Source organism: Eubalaena glacialis, chromosome 2 (assembly GCF_028564815.1).
Source record: "Eubalaena glacialis isolate mEubGla1 chromosome 2, mEubGla1.1.hap2.+ XY, whole genome shotgun sequence".
Classification (NCBI taxonomy): Eukaryota; Metazoa; Chordata; class Mammalia; order Artiodactyla; family Balaenidae; genus Eubalaena; species Eubalaena glacialis.
Window position 1 is genome coordinate 185,132,483 of NC_083717.1, and position 17,085 is coordinate 185,149,567.

General features: G+C 43.3%; 1 protein-coding gene across 1 annotated transcript; it reads right to left on the bottom strand.

Annotated features, from left to right (window-relative positions):
• Window positions 1-4,353: 4,353 nt before the first annotated feature.
• LOC133085672 (interferon alpha-inducible protein 27-like protein 2) lies at window positions 4,354-6,136 on the bottom strand. Its single transcript, XM_061182840.1, has 4 exons — window positions 6,016-6,136; window positions 5,845-5,874; window positions 5,124-5,285; window positions 4,354-4,574 (listed from the first exon to the last, which is right to left on the bottom strand). The coding sequence occupies exons 1-4, from the start codon at window positions 6,020-6,022 to the stop codon at window positions 4,372-4,374; spliced, it is 402 nt and encodes a 133-aa protein (XP_061038823.1). The 5' UTR covers window positions 6,023-6,136; the 3' UTR covers window positions 4,354-4,371.
• Between the last annotated feature and the right edge of the window lie 10,949 nt (window positions 6,137-17,085).

Here is a 17,085-nt window from a genome sequence, read left to right on the forward strand (position 1 = left end):
AAGACCTCAGACATAAATGGGAAGCAGACTAACCCCCCGCGTCTCTGGCCCTCTCCCGCCTTTCACCCTCGGCCCTGGGGCACTCACCCTCTGACAGAAGTGCAGCTTCACCACTGGCTTACCCACCCCCTGAAAGACTCGAGGGACCAAGGGGGCCGCATGGCTGGTCTGAGACTGTGGAAAACAGAGGTGGGGGGAGTGCAGCGGGTCCAGGAGGGATGCAGACCAGGGTGTCAGGACGTCCATAGCACCTGGGCTGGGGGAGGGAGGAAAGGGCTTCTGTTTCCTAGGAGCCCCACCATCTGTCCTCCTGAGTCCCCACAGCAACTTCCGGGACACCTTTGGGGCACCCTAAATACCCACAGAGCAATTCCAAAAGCCCTGGGACAAGAGGATCAAAGTAAATAACATTAAAAATATATTTACTCTGGTTAAGACACTGCCTGTGACTCACCACATAAAATCCACACACTATTTCAAGGAAGGCAACACTGCTGCCCCTGTTTTCATAGACATTGTTGAAAGAACCTATAAGAGATGATCCAAAGTCCCTAACTCCTGCTGCTGTTGTAGACGGGCATCTTTCCATAACTCGCATTTACTTTGCGGGTTATTTCCAGGAGATTTGGAGTCTTTACCTGGCTCGCTGCCCACCAGCTCTGTCCCAGCTGCCTTCTCAAGCAGTCGGCCTGTGCTCAGGGAGATAAAATAATTTTCATAATGAATCAATTTCAAATTGATGAGATTTGGGGTGGGGGATAGAGTAGTTCAACAATTACAACTCTTGTCCAGCCAGCCCTGGCCAGACTCTCTCGAATGTTGTTGCAGCAGAAATAGAAAAGAGGCTTTTCTGACAAGGAAAATAAGGAAACAGTGAACAGGCTTGGGAAACAGCATAAACAGGCCTGCAAGAGTTAAGCAATCTTGGTTATTCTTTAGCTGTTACTACTAACACACACTTGTAGCTAGACGTGTCCTTCACAAAGCTGATTACTCTCTGACTCCATACGAATTACCCTTTGCACCTGGCATTTCTTCTCCCCCTACACTCCCTCATAGCACTCTTCATTTCACAAAGAAGGTCATGGGGCTTCCCTGGTGGCGCAGTGGTTAAGAATCCGCCTGCCAACGCAGGGGACATGGGTTCGAGCCCTGGTCCGGGAAGATCCCACATGCCGCAGAGCAACTAAGCCCGTGCGCCACAACTACTGAGCCTGCGCTCTAGAGCCCATGAGCCACAACTACTGAGCCCACGTGCCACAACTACTGAAGCCCACACGCCTAGAGCCCGTGCTCCGCAACAAGAGAAGCCACCGCAATGAGAAGCCTGTGCACCACAACGAAGAGTAGCCCCCGCTCATGGCAACTAGAGAAAGCCCGCACGCAGCAACGAAGACCCAATGCAGCCAAAAATAAATAAATAAATAAGTTTATTTATTTATTTAAAGAAAAAAGAAAGAAAGAAGGTCGGGGCCGATAACTTCAGGGACACCAGACCCGGTTGCTGAGCTGACACCAGCTCTGGCCATGAATTTGCAGAAGAAAAGGAATGCAAGACCTTCATTACTTTGAGCCTTACCACCTACCCCAGACCACGAGCCCCGGGCTATATAACCTTTCCCTATTCCCCAGGGAAGGGGGCACAGTTCTTGAGGTGCTAGCCTGTTATGTTACCCCCTTTGCCAGGCAGCGATTAAAGCCATTTTCCTCATTCCTCCAAAACTCCGTCTCTGTATTTCTTTTCAGCAGCGGTGCACAGAGAGTCAAGATTTTTTGGCATCAGTGTCTTTGGTGACAGGGATTTTCCAGCAGAAAAGGAAACTAAGAAGGAACATTTTTCAAACTGAAATTGTGCCAGGCTTTCCCTGACAAATTGCAGAGACTTAGGGATTGTCCACTGGTTTGAGTGATCTCCCTCAAGGCCCTTGGCTTGTGGCTTTGTGCAGGGTAGGCCAGCTGGGGACCAGCCCCAAAGCTGAGCTGTGTTCTCTGCTGGGATTCCAACAGATCTGGGCCCGTCTGGGGTCCTGACCTGGTGGGTCACCATGAGACAGACTGTGGAGCCTCCTGTGTGTGCCTCATCCTGATGGAAGGAGATGGGTGAAGCCTGAAAATAGGCAGGTTTCAGGGATAATCTGAGCGCACTGTGGCTGTCTGGAGTCAGACCCCTGGGCTCCTGAGTGGGGCCTGAGCAGAAGGCAGGAAGCTGTCTTAGGCTGAGACCCCAAGACAAGGATTTGAGTGCAAGTAGTTAATTTGGGACGTGACCCCAGAGAGCACCAACAGGGAAATGGGGGGTGACAGGGAAAGACAGGCAGCTGAGAAATGGCCCATTAGTGAGTTTGCACTGGGAGCAACTGAGGCTGACTCCTGCTGGAGACCTCTGGGGGTTTATCTGCCAACTAAAATCCATCACTGGCTGAGGGCTATTCTTGGGGGGACCAACACCTGACACCTCCAGCCAGCCTTGTAGGCCTCAGGGGCGGGGCCTGGCAGCGGGGAGCAGCGGGCGGACGCTGGGAGACACATGGCCGGGGGACATGGGCGAGGCTCCGACAGTGTCTGTTGCCCCAGTTCAGTAGAGACAGAGGTGAACGGTATTTATGCCAGGACCTGCACATGGGAGGTCGATCTTATCAGGAGTTCATCTGGGTTTGGATTTTGTTGTTGCTATGGCTGCTGTCTGTGATCCATCAGATTCAAATCAGGGTTCCCTGGGCTTGCGGTGGAGGCTGATTTTTCTGTGTCTGCTCAACCCTTGGCTAAAGACTTCCGTTTGGTCTGTGCATCTTGGAGAGGGTCTCTGCACGCCTGCTCTACCCGCAGTGTAGACATCTGTTGCTTGTCACTAGCTAGCCTGGCGGCAAGGGCAAAAGGGTTCCCTATGGTCCCACCCGGCCTCAGTCTGCGCAGGCGCTGTGGGCCTGGGCCTGGGGGCGGGATTTTCTCAGAAGCGTTCCCCTCCCCCTGCTTCCCTAGTGGTGGGCCGATCCTTACTGTCTGAGCTCCGGAAAGTTTAACACCCCAAATTCAGAGGTAGAGGTTTTTTTTCTCTTTTTTTTCCCCATCTACACTGATCTTCACCTGTGCTCTGCGGGCTGCAGAGTTTACTGCCCTTCCCCCAGCAGCATGAGGCTTTTGTTCCCTAGTGGGTAGGGCTGCAGCTCCCCTCCGCCAGTCTTGCCTCAGTGAGGGAAGTTTCTCCTGACTCCAGTCTTCCTTGGGAGCACCCAGTGGGTCCTTGGAGAAAAACCTTAAGGTTGGCCTGAAGCATCCATCCTTGTGACTGTAGCTCCCAGAGTTCCCTGCGCTCATGGTAGCCCATCCTTGCCCTTGAACGATCAGTTAAGGTTTTTAGCTGAACTTGCACTGCCTGCTCTGGCCGCACCTCCCTCCTGTGCTCTGCCCCAGGTGGCTTAGTGCTCTCCTTGGAGGCACCTGATTTCCCTGAGAATTCAGGCCATCTGGTGGCCCTGCCTCTTCAGCTCTCTTAGGGGTTCAAGGAAAGTTATGCTTTTGTAGGTTTTCTGGCTTTTTCTTATTGTCGGGTGGGAGTAACACTCTCTCCAGCTTCCTGTATCCTAAGCAGCTCTTCCTTCTTGATAGGTCGGCGAGTGGCCTACAGAATGCAGCGCCTGCACCCTGGACGCCTCCTCAAGACTATCTATTGGGGGTGTAAGCAGAAGAGTTAGAACTGATATCTCATCCTTTAGAAAGACTCCAGAAAATGAGGCCACTCTGGAAGGAAGTGAGACCTCACTGTGAAGGTGAAAGGAGTCTTAGGGGACACCAAGAACCCCTGTCGGCAGCGAAGGAACTGGTGAATGCCAGTTGCCTTTCGATTTTCCAGACACAGCGTCGTAACCATTCCTGATTCCATCTCCTCCTCTCGAGGTGCCCAGAGCCCCACTGTAACACTGGCATACTGTCCTGTCCTTGCCCTGGTGGTCTGCATGTCAGCCTCCCCACAGCACTTTGAATAGGGTCCTGCTCACCTCTGGATGTCTGGTGCCCATTAATGAGGAAGGGCAGAGGGCTCTGGGGTCAGTGGCTCGATATGCATCCTGGCTACCCCTCACCTCTGCCTCCCTGGGAAGCTTTGTCAACCCCATCATTGAGTGAGGGGTAAACTGAGACCCACCGATGGTGCACAAATGGCCCTGGGTTATACAGCCCATCCCCTGTAGGATGGGGACCAACCAGAGCCTCTTGCCAAGTGATTCTGTGCTTGATCAGCCTGCCACCTCCCTCTGCCCCTCTACCACAAGGCAGGTTGGGAGAATGGGGAGCACTCGAAACTTCCAATTCACAACTCACAACCCCCCAGGACTGCAAGGAACAAAGACAGGAAGGTGCATCTGCAGATGATCTTTATTTCGCATGCTTCTCTGAACTCAGTGGGAGTTTTGGAGGTTCGACTTGGGGTACATTTTCTCCTGGCTGGTCCCCTTCAGCTCTGGGTCCAGCTGGAGGAGAGGAAGAAGGTGCCTTTTTTGCACCTCCAAGCAAAGCCCCAAAAGCTGATCCAACGGAGCCCAGGAGGATGTTGGATGATGTGGAGAGTCCAGCTGCCCCTGTGGGAGACAGAGGGTGAGCACAGGAAGGGTGCAGTGGCCAGTGGCTGGGGCCCCTCAGGAGGCCTGAGGCCCAGAGATCCCACCTGGATGCCTCCCCTGGGTCCTGAATACCTCAGGGCTCTGCTTTGGACAGAGGAAGGGGGTGAATTCATGGGAAGTGAGAGACAGGGGGAGAGTCAACTACAGACCCCAAGAGCTACGGGTCCCACTGAGGCCTAGAGAGGGGAGGGGACCTGCTTAGGCCACCCAGGTGTCAGATTTGGGTAGGGCTAGACCCAGAGCCCAGCTATCACATATCCTGGGCTCCTTCCCTTCTTCTCTTTTCCAGAACCCCCTCACCGCTCCACTTCCCTCCTGCCCCCAAACCTCACCCAGGACTCAGGGAGGACAGTGAGGGAGAGACAAAGGACCAGGGACATTGAGGACCACGAAACGGGAGAGGGCAGACAGGTCCTCCCTCAGGGTTAGCCGCTGGGCTGAATCTTGTGCTGGTCTGACCCTCGCCCCCTCTCCTTGCTCCTGCCCCCATCCTGCCCGGACACTTACCCACGGACTGGAGAGTGGCCACGAGGCTGCCGGCGGCAACTCCGCCCCCGTTAGCCATGGCGGCCGCTGACATCATCTTGGCCGCTAAGGAGGAGGCGGCGATTCCTGCCCCGGTGAAGCCCACGGCGCTCAGCACCACGGGCACAGCCCCCACGGCCAGGGCTGTAGGGGGAGAGGAGCTGGGTCGGGGCGTGGGCTCAGGGGAGTGGCCTCCCTTAGGAATTCCTTGACAGTTTCTGGGGACTGTCTGCTCGGAGCAGACGGGAGACAGCCGCTTGGAGAGGGGTCCCAAGGTAAAGAAGAAGATGGGGGTGTGGAGCCAGCTTGGGACAGTAGGTTAGAGTAGGCCCCTGGTTGGGTCTCTAACTTGCTGGGTGACTACGGGGAGGTCACTACCCCTCCCTGGGCTTCAGGTTTGTGTCTGTGTAAATGTAGAGGTGAAATAAACCAATAAACCACTGCTGTTTTTAGCAGCAAACCCCGTTTCAAATGAAATCTTCTCTACATGCTCATTACATATAGGGACTAGAGTTGCAGCTACGTCGGGGATCGCGGTGACCTTTTCCGGCCCCGAAGATTCACCCGCGCGGCTCCGGGAGTGGAGGGGGTCTGGTGAGGCAGCTCTCACACTCCCGGCAACGCCACCTCTCTAAGGCCTCCCTCCCATCCTGGGACCCAGGCCAGCTGAAGGCCCGGCGATGCGGGGATCCAGAAAAGTCACCTCCTCCTATCGCAGCAGCAGCTGTCCGTTCTTGAGAGAGAGAGAGAGAGAGAGAGAGAGTTGATTGAGGGAGTGAGGGAAAGAAGCGAGTCCTCTGGCCCTCCGTGGGTTGGGGTCTGGGAGGCCCGCCCCCTGCCCAGGCCACCATCCTGATGGGGAAGAGAAACTTACTTATCATGGTGACGCCCTCCTCGCTGCAGCTGAGCTCAGGAAATGACTAAGCTGCACGAGATGCTGTTATTTCCTGGAGAACCACTAGGGACGCGGCCGGTCCCTTGCAGCATCTTGACCCCAGCAAAACGCAGGAACGCACATTCTGCGCGCCTGCTCGCCCGCCCCCCATCCTGCTTCCCACCCCTACTCGCCGGTCTTACCCGCCTCCCACCTTCACCCCCCTAGTCCTTCTCCCGGCGCCGCCTCCGCTGGCTCCCCCCGGGTGGTTCTCTCTTGTTTGGTGGCTCCACCAAAAGGAAAAGAACCCTAAAGCACCTGAAAGCCGTTGCAAGTGGACCGGGGTTCCAAGTTGTAACATTTTGCCCCCTGATGACAGAAGAGTTGTTCCCCACAAAACAAAACAACAAAACAAAACAAAAAACAGAACGTAAGGAGAGAATTTAATTTCACTTCCAGAGGGAGACACTGGTAGATTTTGGTGCATTTCCAGGCTATTTCGCCAGGACCGCCCCATCTCCGTCACTCTCTGAATGTGTAACCTCACCTCCAAGATCCAGTCACACTTGCACACTACTTTGTAAATTACTCATTTTATTTAATCGGCCGTTTTTGTTTCCCCAGGCTGTTTAATATTCTTCAACAGGATTTTTTTTTTAAGTTAAATTTATTGAGGTATAGTTTACACAGAGTAAAACTCAACTTTTTTTTTTTTTTTTTTTTGGCCGCCCTGCTTTCCCTGGACCAGGGCTGGAGCCCATACCCCCTGCAATGGAAGGGTGGAGTCTTAACCATTGGACCGCCAGGAAAGTCCCAAAGCTCAACTTTTGAGTGTACTTTTCTATGAGTTTGGACAAACTTTCACAGTCGTGAAACACCGGCTCAGATACAGAACGTTTTCATCACCCATCTCCCCCATCCCCCAATTCTCTCATGCCTCTTCCTCATCAACCCCTCCCTGAGCTCCGGCCGGCCGTAGCGGCCTATGATCAGTTTTCCGTCCCTAAACATTTGCCCTTTTGTATAATTTCAACACGATTTTTGCTTGTCATCAAACATTCTGTCCTGGGGATAAACTATAGTTCAATGTATCAGTCCGCGCCCCCACCCCCCACCCCCCACCCCACCCCCCCGCCCCTTTTTGTTTTGGCTTCGCAGCGCAGCATGTGGGATCTTAGTTCCCCTACCAGGGATCCAACTGGTGCCCTCTGCATTGGAAGTGCCAGGTCTTAACCACTGGACCACCAGGGAAGTCCCCCCTTTTTAAGGGTTTAAATTCTTATTTTTGCTCTATAAGTTATCCTGGCTTGAAATGCTTACATCATGGTTCACAAGTATTTTCTGATAATATAGCCCTAGAGGAAGAATTGCTGGGTCAGAAACTGTACATTTCTTATGGCACTTGATACTTTATTGTTAGGTTGTCCTCCAAAAATATTGCATCAGTTTACACTCCCCCCAAAAGTATGTGAGAGGATCTATTTTTCTCTACTCCTAACCAACAATTAGCTTTGTCATTAAAATAAAAAAAAACCTTTGCTGATGAAAGGTGAAAGATGATGACATTTTAATTTACATTTCTTTTTTACTTCTAATCAGGCTAAACCATTTTTAAGTTACTTAGGCTTATGCGGTTTTCTTTTGTGAATTATCTTCTAGTATTCTTGGACCTTTCTTCCATTGAAGTGTTACTTTTTTTCCCTTACAGATATATAGGAATTTATTTATATTTAACTATTTTAATCCTTTCTCATAGGCGTTGCAAAGTTTTGTTTCCAGTTCATCACTTTTTTTTTTTGAGGGGGTAGGGGGACTTTTTTTTAACACAGAAAAGTTTTTAATATTTATGCAAATATGCCAATATTTTACTTTATTATTTTTTCCTTTGTGTGCCTAAAAAGGCTATTTCTGCTAGCTATCAGATACATCGTCACCTGTATTTTGGGGTTTTTTTTTCACTTTTTAAAATTAATTTTTTAATCCATATGGAATCTAGTTTGGTACATATAGGGTGCTTTACATATCTATGTATGTCTTAGCCAACCAGCTCAGATATAAACACCATTTATTAAATTCCAACACTATTTATTAAATCAAAACAGTATACCTGTTTTGGAATATTCTGTTCCAATGAGCTATCTTTTCTGGCAACAAGATCACACTGTTTAAATGTTTATAAATTTAATATTTGATTTAATATCTGTGCTCATTTTCATTTAGGTTTAAAAAAATCTTCTGGCTCTTCCTTCCTATTAGTTCTCCAGATGAAATTTATAAATATTTTTTCAATTTCAAAAAAATTTTTTTTGCTGTTTAATACAGAGAGTTCAAATATACCCTGCACCCAGATTCCCCTATTATTAACATCTTATATTATAGGGTACATTTGCTACAATTAATGAACCAATGTTGGCATGTTATTATCAAAGTCATACTTTATTCAGATTTCCTTATTTTTAACCTAATGTCCTTCTGTTCCAGGATCCTATCCGGGATAACACATGACATTTAGTCATCATGTCTACTTAGGTTCTTCTTGACTGTGATGATTTCTCGTGCTTTCCTTTCTTTTGATGACCTTAATAATTTTGAGGAGTACTGGTCAGGTATCTTGGAGAATGTTACCTCACTGGGATTTGCCTGAATTTTCCCTCTCATGATTAGATGAAAGTTATGAGTTTTGGGGAGGAGGGTCACAGAGGTAAATTGCCATTCTCATCACAGCATATCAAAGGTACATGCTATCAACTTGACTTATAACTGTTGATGTTGATGGAAGACATTTTCACATATTGAGGTATGGGGAAGTCATTTTGGCTTATATGTAATTTGGCTTGAACTTTATGATGATAACTAGGACGGCCTGTCTTATGGCCTGTCAAATATCCATTGTACATCTGCCTTAACCACAACAACAAAAAGAATGCAGTTACCAGATTGTTTAGAATGTCCACTTTGAAGATATGGATAGATGCCTACCCCCTTCCCGTGACATCAATGCTAGTACTCCTTTGAAGATGAGATTCCCTCACTAGACACCAAGGTCATGTGTATGTGCTAGACTGTCTCTTTTGAAACCTTGAAGGAATGTACCCCTGTCATGTTTCATGTTTGGTCTTTGTTCTGACAAGATGTTAAACTGTGGTTCAGGCATCCAAAATGGATCTGGCTGGCCATTGTGGATGTGGTTTCAGACACATTCCTGCATCACTGAGAACTTGAATTTTCTGAAGTGTATCAAACTCAAGGACACCACCAGCCATTCTCAAAACAGTATCTGCTAGCAGCTACCAGCTGCCACCTTATGGTCTCAAGGTCTCCCCTGGTAACTATGCAACCATTTTGGACCCCAACCAATTCTTGCTTAAGAAACACCCTTACTTCTTGTCAGTTCCAATCCTAATTCTTTTTTTTTTTTTAACATCTTTATTGGAGTATAATTGCTTTACAATAGTGTGTTAGTTTCTGCTTTAAGACAAAGTGAATCAGCTATACATATACATATATCCCCATATCTCTTCCCTCTTGTGTCTCCCTCCCTCCCACCCTCCCCATCTCATCCCTCTAGGTGGTCACAAAGCACCGAGCTGATCTCCCTGTGCTATGCGGCTGCTTCCCACTAGCGATCTATTTTACATTTGGTAGTGTATATATGTCCATGCCACTCTCTCACTTTGTCTCAGCTTACCCTTCCCCCTCCCCGTGTCCTCAAGTCCATTCTCTAGTAGGTCTGTGTCTTTATTCCTGTCTTGCCCCTAGGTTCTTCATGATCATTTTTTTTTTTTTTTAGATTCCATATATATGTGTTAGCATATGGTGTTTGTTTTTCTTTTTCTGACTTACTTCACTCTGTATGACAGACTCTAGGTCCATCCCAATCCTAATTCTTGACAAACAGCTTATGTAACTTTGTGCTTTTTGCCTAGATAGGCCTTCCTCATTTTGTAGTCTGGCAGAACACAATTCAAGTGTTTCTTGAATCTGTATTTCCCGCACTATAGTCCTTAGTTTGGCTTGAATAAAACTCTTTTCTGTTCCTATTATAGACTGTTTCTTGATTATTTCCGTTGACAATGTTGAGCTTGATCACCTGGCTGAGGTAGTGTTTGTCAGATTTCTCCACCATAAAGCTACTTTCCCCCATTCCTTTCCATACCATCCTCTAAGGAAGGAAATCACTGCAGCTGACATTTCAGGAATGGGAGTTGATGCCTCACCTCTTTGAGGATGGAAAATCTTCATAAATTATTTGGAATTATGCACAGGAGATTTGTCTCTTCTCCCCTACTTATTAATTTCATCGTTTGTTTGTATCAGTATGGACTCATTAATATTTATTTTATACTTTGGTGCATAATCCAATACTACCTTAATTATTTGGTTGCTCAAGTTTTTCCAACTTTGGCCACTGGGTGTCTCTCAGTTGATTTCTGTGTCTCTTTGACATACCCTCACTATTGTGTGTGTGTGTGTGTGTGTGTGTGTGTGTAGCACTTCATTACTTTCTGCCACTATAAGATGCTCCAGGAAATATTTTGTATAGTCCTTGTCCCGGTCCTAGAATTGGAGCCCTGGTTTCTTTTATTGGAGCATGGTATTAGACAGCAACATCTGCAAGCTAGGTGTGCTCATTGCTGCTGGGGTATCATTGCCTCTACGTCCTCTCAGCTGCAGGTCAAAGAAATATAGGTATGTATACTAACCCATATATGTACACATATCTGCAAATATTTCTATTTGTAACCATGTGTACTGATGTTGAGCCAAACATGAGTTCACACTGATATCTCCAAGTCTAATCCATCACTTCATGGGTCATTCTAACCTCTCTTCCTTTCTTATCTTAATTCCCACTCCAATAGGGAAAAACATTGCTCTCTCCACCTGTCGTCCACTTACTTAATTGTTCAGTTCCAGTGTATAGCATAGCAGTATCAGAAGCGTTAAACCAGTGCCATGTATTTTTTGTAAACATTTAAAAATACTTTGTAATGATCTCTACTGTCCTGAAATGGAATTCATAGGTAACATCATCTAGCTACACACAATACATTGCCAAAAAAGTAATATGAAAGAGAAGTAAAAGGAAGCTATTTATAATTAAAAAGTGTATATTTCAATATGTATGTGACCAAGCACTATTATACCAGAAGATAAAATGAATCAGTTGTTTGCATCCATTTAAGTTTAGATTTAGGTTAATATAATTATTCAACTAAAAATTATTAACACTTTTTTTATAGCTGATATTTTGAAGCAAGGGCTTAAGACATATACCTATACATTCATAGATCTATATCTAATCACCATGCATGTGACAGCTGCACATACAGACTGATTCAAGTACCATGTCAAGTAGTGACATTGCTACTATGATACAATTTTTTGAAGTGGTTAATAACTCTTGGTAAAGTCCAGAACAAATCAAAGTACAATGTCTCCCCGATTTGCAAGATAATTGCAATTCCTGGAAAATTCAATCTATATTAAAATTATGCAAAAAATACTTGCATGTAAAACATGGTGAAGTTCTAGGCTTAGATACTTATGAGTTTTTTGCTTATGTGAAGGGACCTTTGAAATTTTTATAGGATAACTTTTAGTTGTGCATTACCGTCCTGTGTATTTCAGATGTCAGGCATCCCTGGTCCCTGTGGGCTAAATACCAGAACATCCCTCCATCACTGTGACTATTAAAAACATGCCATCAATTTTCCAAAATGTCCCCTAGGCGGCAGTACCATCCCAGTTAAAAACTAGCATCTTAGGCAGTAACTTAAAAAACCTGGAATGTTTATAACTATTTAAAGAGAAAATAAAATAAATACAACCAATGTTATTCACATTTTGGGCATTCGTTTTAAGAATAATTAGTGCATATTGAACATTTAACTTGTGCATAAGAATTTGGTATATGTGCATTTTAGAGTTAAGATCCCAATTTTAATGGTGTGCTTCAGCAAGAGATTTAATCTTGTGATTATAAAGATGAAAATTATTCTATTTTAAACCAATTTTATAAGGAAAACTTAAAGTTCAAAATTGTATAAATTTATTTTATTAAATTTATAAGATTCACCAAAGTTCATGGGATAGCTTTGCTTGTTAGAGACAAATGCAGTGTTTAAAAAGAAAATTGATTACATAATAAACACAAACTTAGAAAGAAACTTGGTTATGTTAATATATAGGCAACATAAAATATTTAGGGGAATTTGATCAATAAGTTGTAAAGGTCCTCTTAGATTTGTAAATAGAATATTAAGGTTTTAATTAACCTTAAAAACAGGAATATTAGCTTTTAATTTGTTATTTCAATAAATTCAATATTAATTAAAAAGCCCAAGCCACAAATATTCTTACTGTTTACAAAAGCTGCTTTCAAGGATAACCTAAAACCCAAATGTATACCAGTCACCCTCTTAGTCTCCTTTGAGTAGTGCCAACTGGGTCTTTTCTGATTTCCTGGAATTTGCAAATAAAGACTATAGTTTAAAAAGACTGTAGTTTAAACAAATGCTGGAGAGGGTGTGGAGAAAAGGGAACCCTCTTGCACTGTTGGTGGGAATGTAAATTGATACAGCCACTATGGAGAACAGTATGGAGGTTCCTTAAAAAACTAAAAATAGAACTACCATATGACCCAGCAATCCCACTACTGGGCATATACCCTGAGAAAACCATAATTCAAAAAGACACATGCACCCCATTGTTCACTGCAGCACTATTTACAATAGCCAGGACATGGAAGCAACCTAAATGCCCATCAACAGATGAATGGATAAAGAAGATGTGGTACATATATACAATGGAATATTACTCAGCCATAAAGAGGAATGAAAATGAGTCATTTGTAGAGACGTGGATGCATCTAGAGACTGTCATACAGAGTGAAGTAAGTCAGAAAGAGAAAAACAAATATCGTATATTAAGGCATATATGTGGAACCTAGAAAAATGGTAGAGATGAACCGGTTTGCAAGGCAGAAATAGAGACACAGATGTAGAGAACAAACGTATGGACACCAAGGGGGGAAAGTGGCGGGGGGGTGGGGGTGGTGGCGTGATGAATTGGGAGATTGGGATTGACATGTATACGCTAATATGTATAAAATAGATAACTAATAAGAACCTGCTGTTTAAAAAAATAAATAAAATAAAATTCAAAAAAAAAAAAAAAGACTATAGTTTAAACCAAACACAAAAAGCACTTAACCATATAGGATAGGTTATTAATTTGAATACATTAAAATTAAAGTCTTTATTCAACAAAAGGCACCACTGGAAGAATAAAAAGTCAAGTCACACAGTGGGAGAAAATATTTGCCATACATATAACAAATAACTGATATCCAGAATAGATAAATTACACCTACAAATCAATAAAAAGGCAAACAATCAAATAGAAAAACATGCAAGAGGCTTCAAAAGAATCCACAAAATGAGGCTATTCAAATAACCAATTAATATGTGAGAAGACATACAGCATCATCACAAATCCAGGAAATATAAATTAAAACCACAATAAAAGGAGTTCTGTTTCTGGCTAAGATGTAGGATGTGAAAAACCTTTGCTACTGCTGAAAAACAAGAAATCAATGGATAAACAGCAACAACCACAACTATATGTATGTATTTTTAAGTAGGTGTTCACAAATATTCTTTAATGGGCCAGAGAGAAAATACTTTAGGTTATACATGGTCTCTGTTGCATATTCTTCTTCTTTTTTTAAGACAATCCTTTAAAAACATAAAAGCCATTTTTATCTCATGATCTGTACAAAAACAGGTTGTGAGCTGGATTTGGACTGTTGACCAACCCCTGCTTTAAAGTCCTCAAAGAGCTGTGGACAAAGATATCTAAAATAAATTTTTAGTTTCTAGAAAAAACACTAGACACAATACAGAGGCTTAGCTAAAAATTAATTGGATAACTAAATGACATACTAAATAATACTTAATTCATCCAAAGTAAGCCAGAGAATGATGAGTGAAGGAAAAAAGAATATATGGGGCTTCCCTGGTGGCGCAGTAGTTAAGAATCCGCCTGCCAATGCAGGGGACACGGGTTCGAGCCCTGGTCCGGGAAGATCCCACATGCCGCGGAGCAACTAAGCCCGTGTGCCACAACTACTGAGCCTGAGCTCTAGAGCCCACGTGCCACAACTACTGAAGCCCGCGTGCCTAGAGCCAGTGCTCTGCAACAAGAGAAGCCACTGCAATGAGAAGCCCGTGCACCGCAACGAAGAGTAGCCCCCGCTCTCCGCAACTAGAGAAAGCCCACGTGCAGCAACAAAGACCCAACGCAGCCAAAAATAAATAAATAAAATAAATAAATTTAAAAAAAAAAAGAAAAAAGAATATATGGGACAAATGGAAAACTAAATCAAGGTGGTAGTCTTAAACCCAACCATACTGATAATTATTTAAATATCAATGAAACAAATACTTCGTGTAAAAAAACAGAGACTGTCAGGCTATATAAAAAGGCATATAGAATATTCACCAAGATAGACCATATACTGGACCATAAAGCAAATATTAATACATTTCAAAAGACTGAAAACATACTGGGACTTCCCTGGTAGTGCAGTGGTTAAGACTCTGAGCTCCCAATGCAGGGGGTCCAGTTTCGCTCCCTGGTCAGGGAACTAGATCCCACATGCATGCTGCAACTAAGAGTTCACATGCCACAACTAAGGAGCCCACGTCCTGCAACTAAGGAGCCCGCCTGCCGCAACTAAGAGCCAGTGCAACCAAATAAATAAATGAATAAAATAAATATGAAAACATTCAGAGCACATTATCTGACCATGAAGGTGTTAAATTAGTAATCAATAACAATAAGATATCTAGAAATTTCTCAAATATATGGGAAAAGAGCAACACAATTCTAAGTAATCTATGGAACAGATTAAAAAAATCACAAATAAAATTAGAAAATATTTTGAATTGAATGAAGATAAAACACTAAAATGTGTGGGATGCAACTGATTAGTACATAGAAATATTTTTTGTACAGCTTTAAATGTTCATATTAGAAAAAAAGATTTAAAATAACAGCAAATTAAATCCAAAGTAAGTGGAAGGAAAGAAATATAGCAGAAACTGATGAAATAGAAAACAAACAATAGGAAAAAAATGCACAAACCCAACTTTTTTTTAGTAAAACATTTTTTAAAACTCTATCTAGAGTTTTCCTTGATCAAGAAAAAAATGAGAGAAAACAAAAACTGCCATCATCAAGAATGAAAGAATAGTTATCACAACATTAAAAGGATAAGAAGGAAATATTATAACCAACTTTATGCCTATAAATTTGACAATATAAATAAAACGGACACATTCCTGGAGAAATTAACAAACTGACCCAAGAAGAGATAGAAAGCCTGAAAAACTCTATACATTAAATTAATTTAATTCATAATTGAAACTATTCCCACAAAGAAAACTCCCAGCCCAGATAGCTTCACTGATGAAGTCTATCAGATGTTTAAAGGAAGAAAAGCTACCAGTTTTGCACAAACACTTTCAGAAAATGGAAAAGAGACTATTTCTAACTCACTTCCTGAGATCAATATAGCCTCAATATCAAAATCTAACAAAAGCATTTCAGAAATAGAAAACTACAGACCAATATTTCTTTAAAAATAGATGAAAATATCCTGAACAAAATATTAGCAAATGAAATCTACCAATATATAAGAGAGACTGTATCATGACCTAGTGAGGTTTATCCTGGCAAATAAGGTTAGTTCAACATTTGAAAATTAATCAAGGAATTTACCACATATACAGAATAAAGGAAAAAAAATAATCATACTCATCTCAATAGGTGTTTTGATTAAAAATTCTAAGCAATTTAGAAATAAAAAGAAACTTTTGCAATCTTACAAACGTTTTCTATGAAAAAATCAGCAACAAATATCATTCTTAATGCTGCTGTATTGGGTGCATTCCCCTTCTCATTGGGAGGAGGACAGGATGCCCACTTTCACCACTTCTATTCAGTATTGCCCTTGGACGTCCTAGCCAGTGCAATGAAGAAAAGGGGGATGGGGGAGAAAGGCATGAAGATTGAAAAGGAAGAAGTAAACCTCTTTGATACAGAACATGACTGTTTATGTAGCAAGTCCTAAGAAATCCGCACACACAAAAAACACTAGAACCAACAAGTGAACTTAAAATATTGCAAAAATCAATTGTATTTATAAATACTAAAAACAAAAGTAAAAATGACACTTCAGTAGCATCAAAGGATCTTCAAAATGACACATACAATAGCGTCAAAATTGTAAAGCAGGGATATATTAACAAAATACGTGCAAGACATGTACCTTGAAACTAGAAAATATTGCTGAGAGAAATGAAAGGGGACCTAAAAAATGGAAAGATAAACCATATTCATGGGTTGGAAGACTGAATTTTAAGTTGTCAATACTCTACAAATTGACCTATAGAGTCAATGCAATCCCTTAATTCCTCTCCCAGGTATTTACTCAAGAGAAATTGAAGACAAATGAAGTCCATACTTGTAGACTTGTACACTATGTCCAAAACAGCTTTATTTAGAATAGCCCCATGTGAAAAGAACCCAAAGTGTACAGTAACAAGTGAATTATACAAGCAGTCCATGTTCATTAGAACTTTTAGAATGTAATAGTATGCAAAGTAGAAAAAAAATTAAAGGTCTCCAGTTTCCTACTACTAACCCCTGTTGATGTTTTTGGGTACGGAGCTTTGCCCCCATTTTGCCTGCCTGTCATTTAGTCCTTAGGGCTACCTCTAGCTGAGGCCTCCTGCCACTGCTCTTCTGGGAATTCTATTGGGTTTGAGCCAATCATCCAAGTCATAATAAAGTGACTGAATTTGCCTGGGATGTGTCATGCTTCAGAAGATGTGGCAGCGCCAGGTGGCAGGCCAAGATTTCTGAGATCCTGGGTCTTACCCCCTCACAGTCTCTGCCAGCCTTGCAGACTGACTACCAACAGCTAACCTAGTTGGGTCTACTGCAATGGAGATCTGAGGACCAGTTTTTGGGAGAATTAGATTCCTGTCTTTGCGCGCCCTC

Bases quoted from the DNA above. Each gene is read 5' to 3' on its own strand.
- LOC133085672 (XM_061182840.1), bottom strand. The intron at 5,286-5,844 runs GTGACTTTTCTG...CTCCCCCTACAG, and splicing joins TGCTGCTGCGATAGGAGGAG to CCCTGGCCGTGGGGGCTGTG. The intron at 4,575-5,123 runs GTAAGTGTCCGG...TGTCTCCCACAG, and splicing joins GGCCACTCTCCAGTCCGTGG to GGGCAGCTGGACTCTCCACA.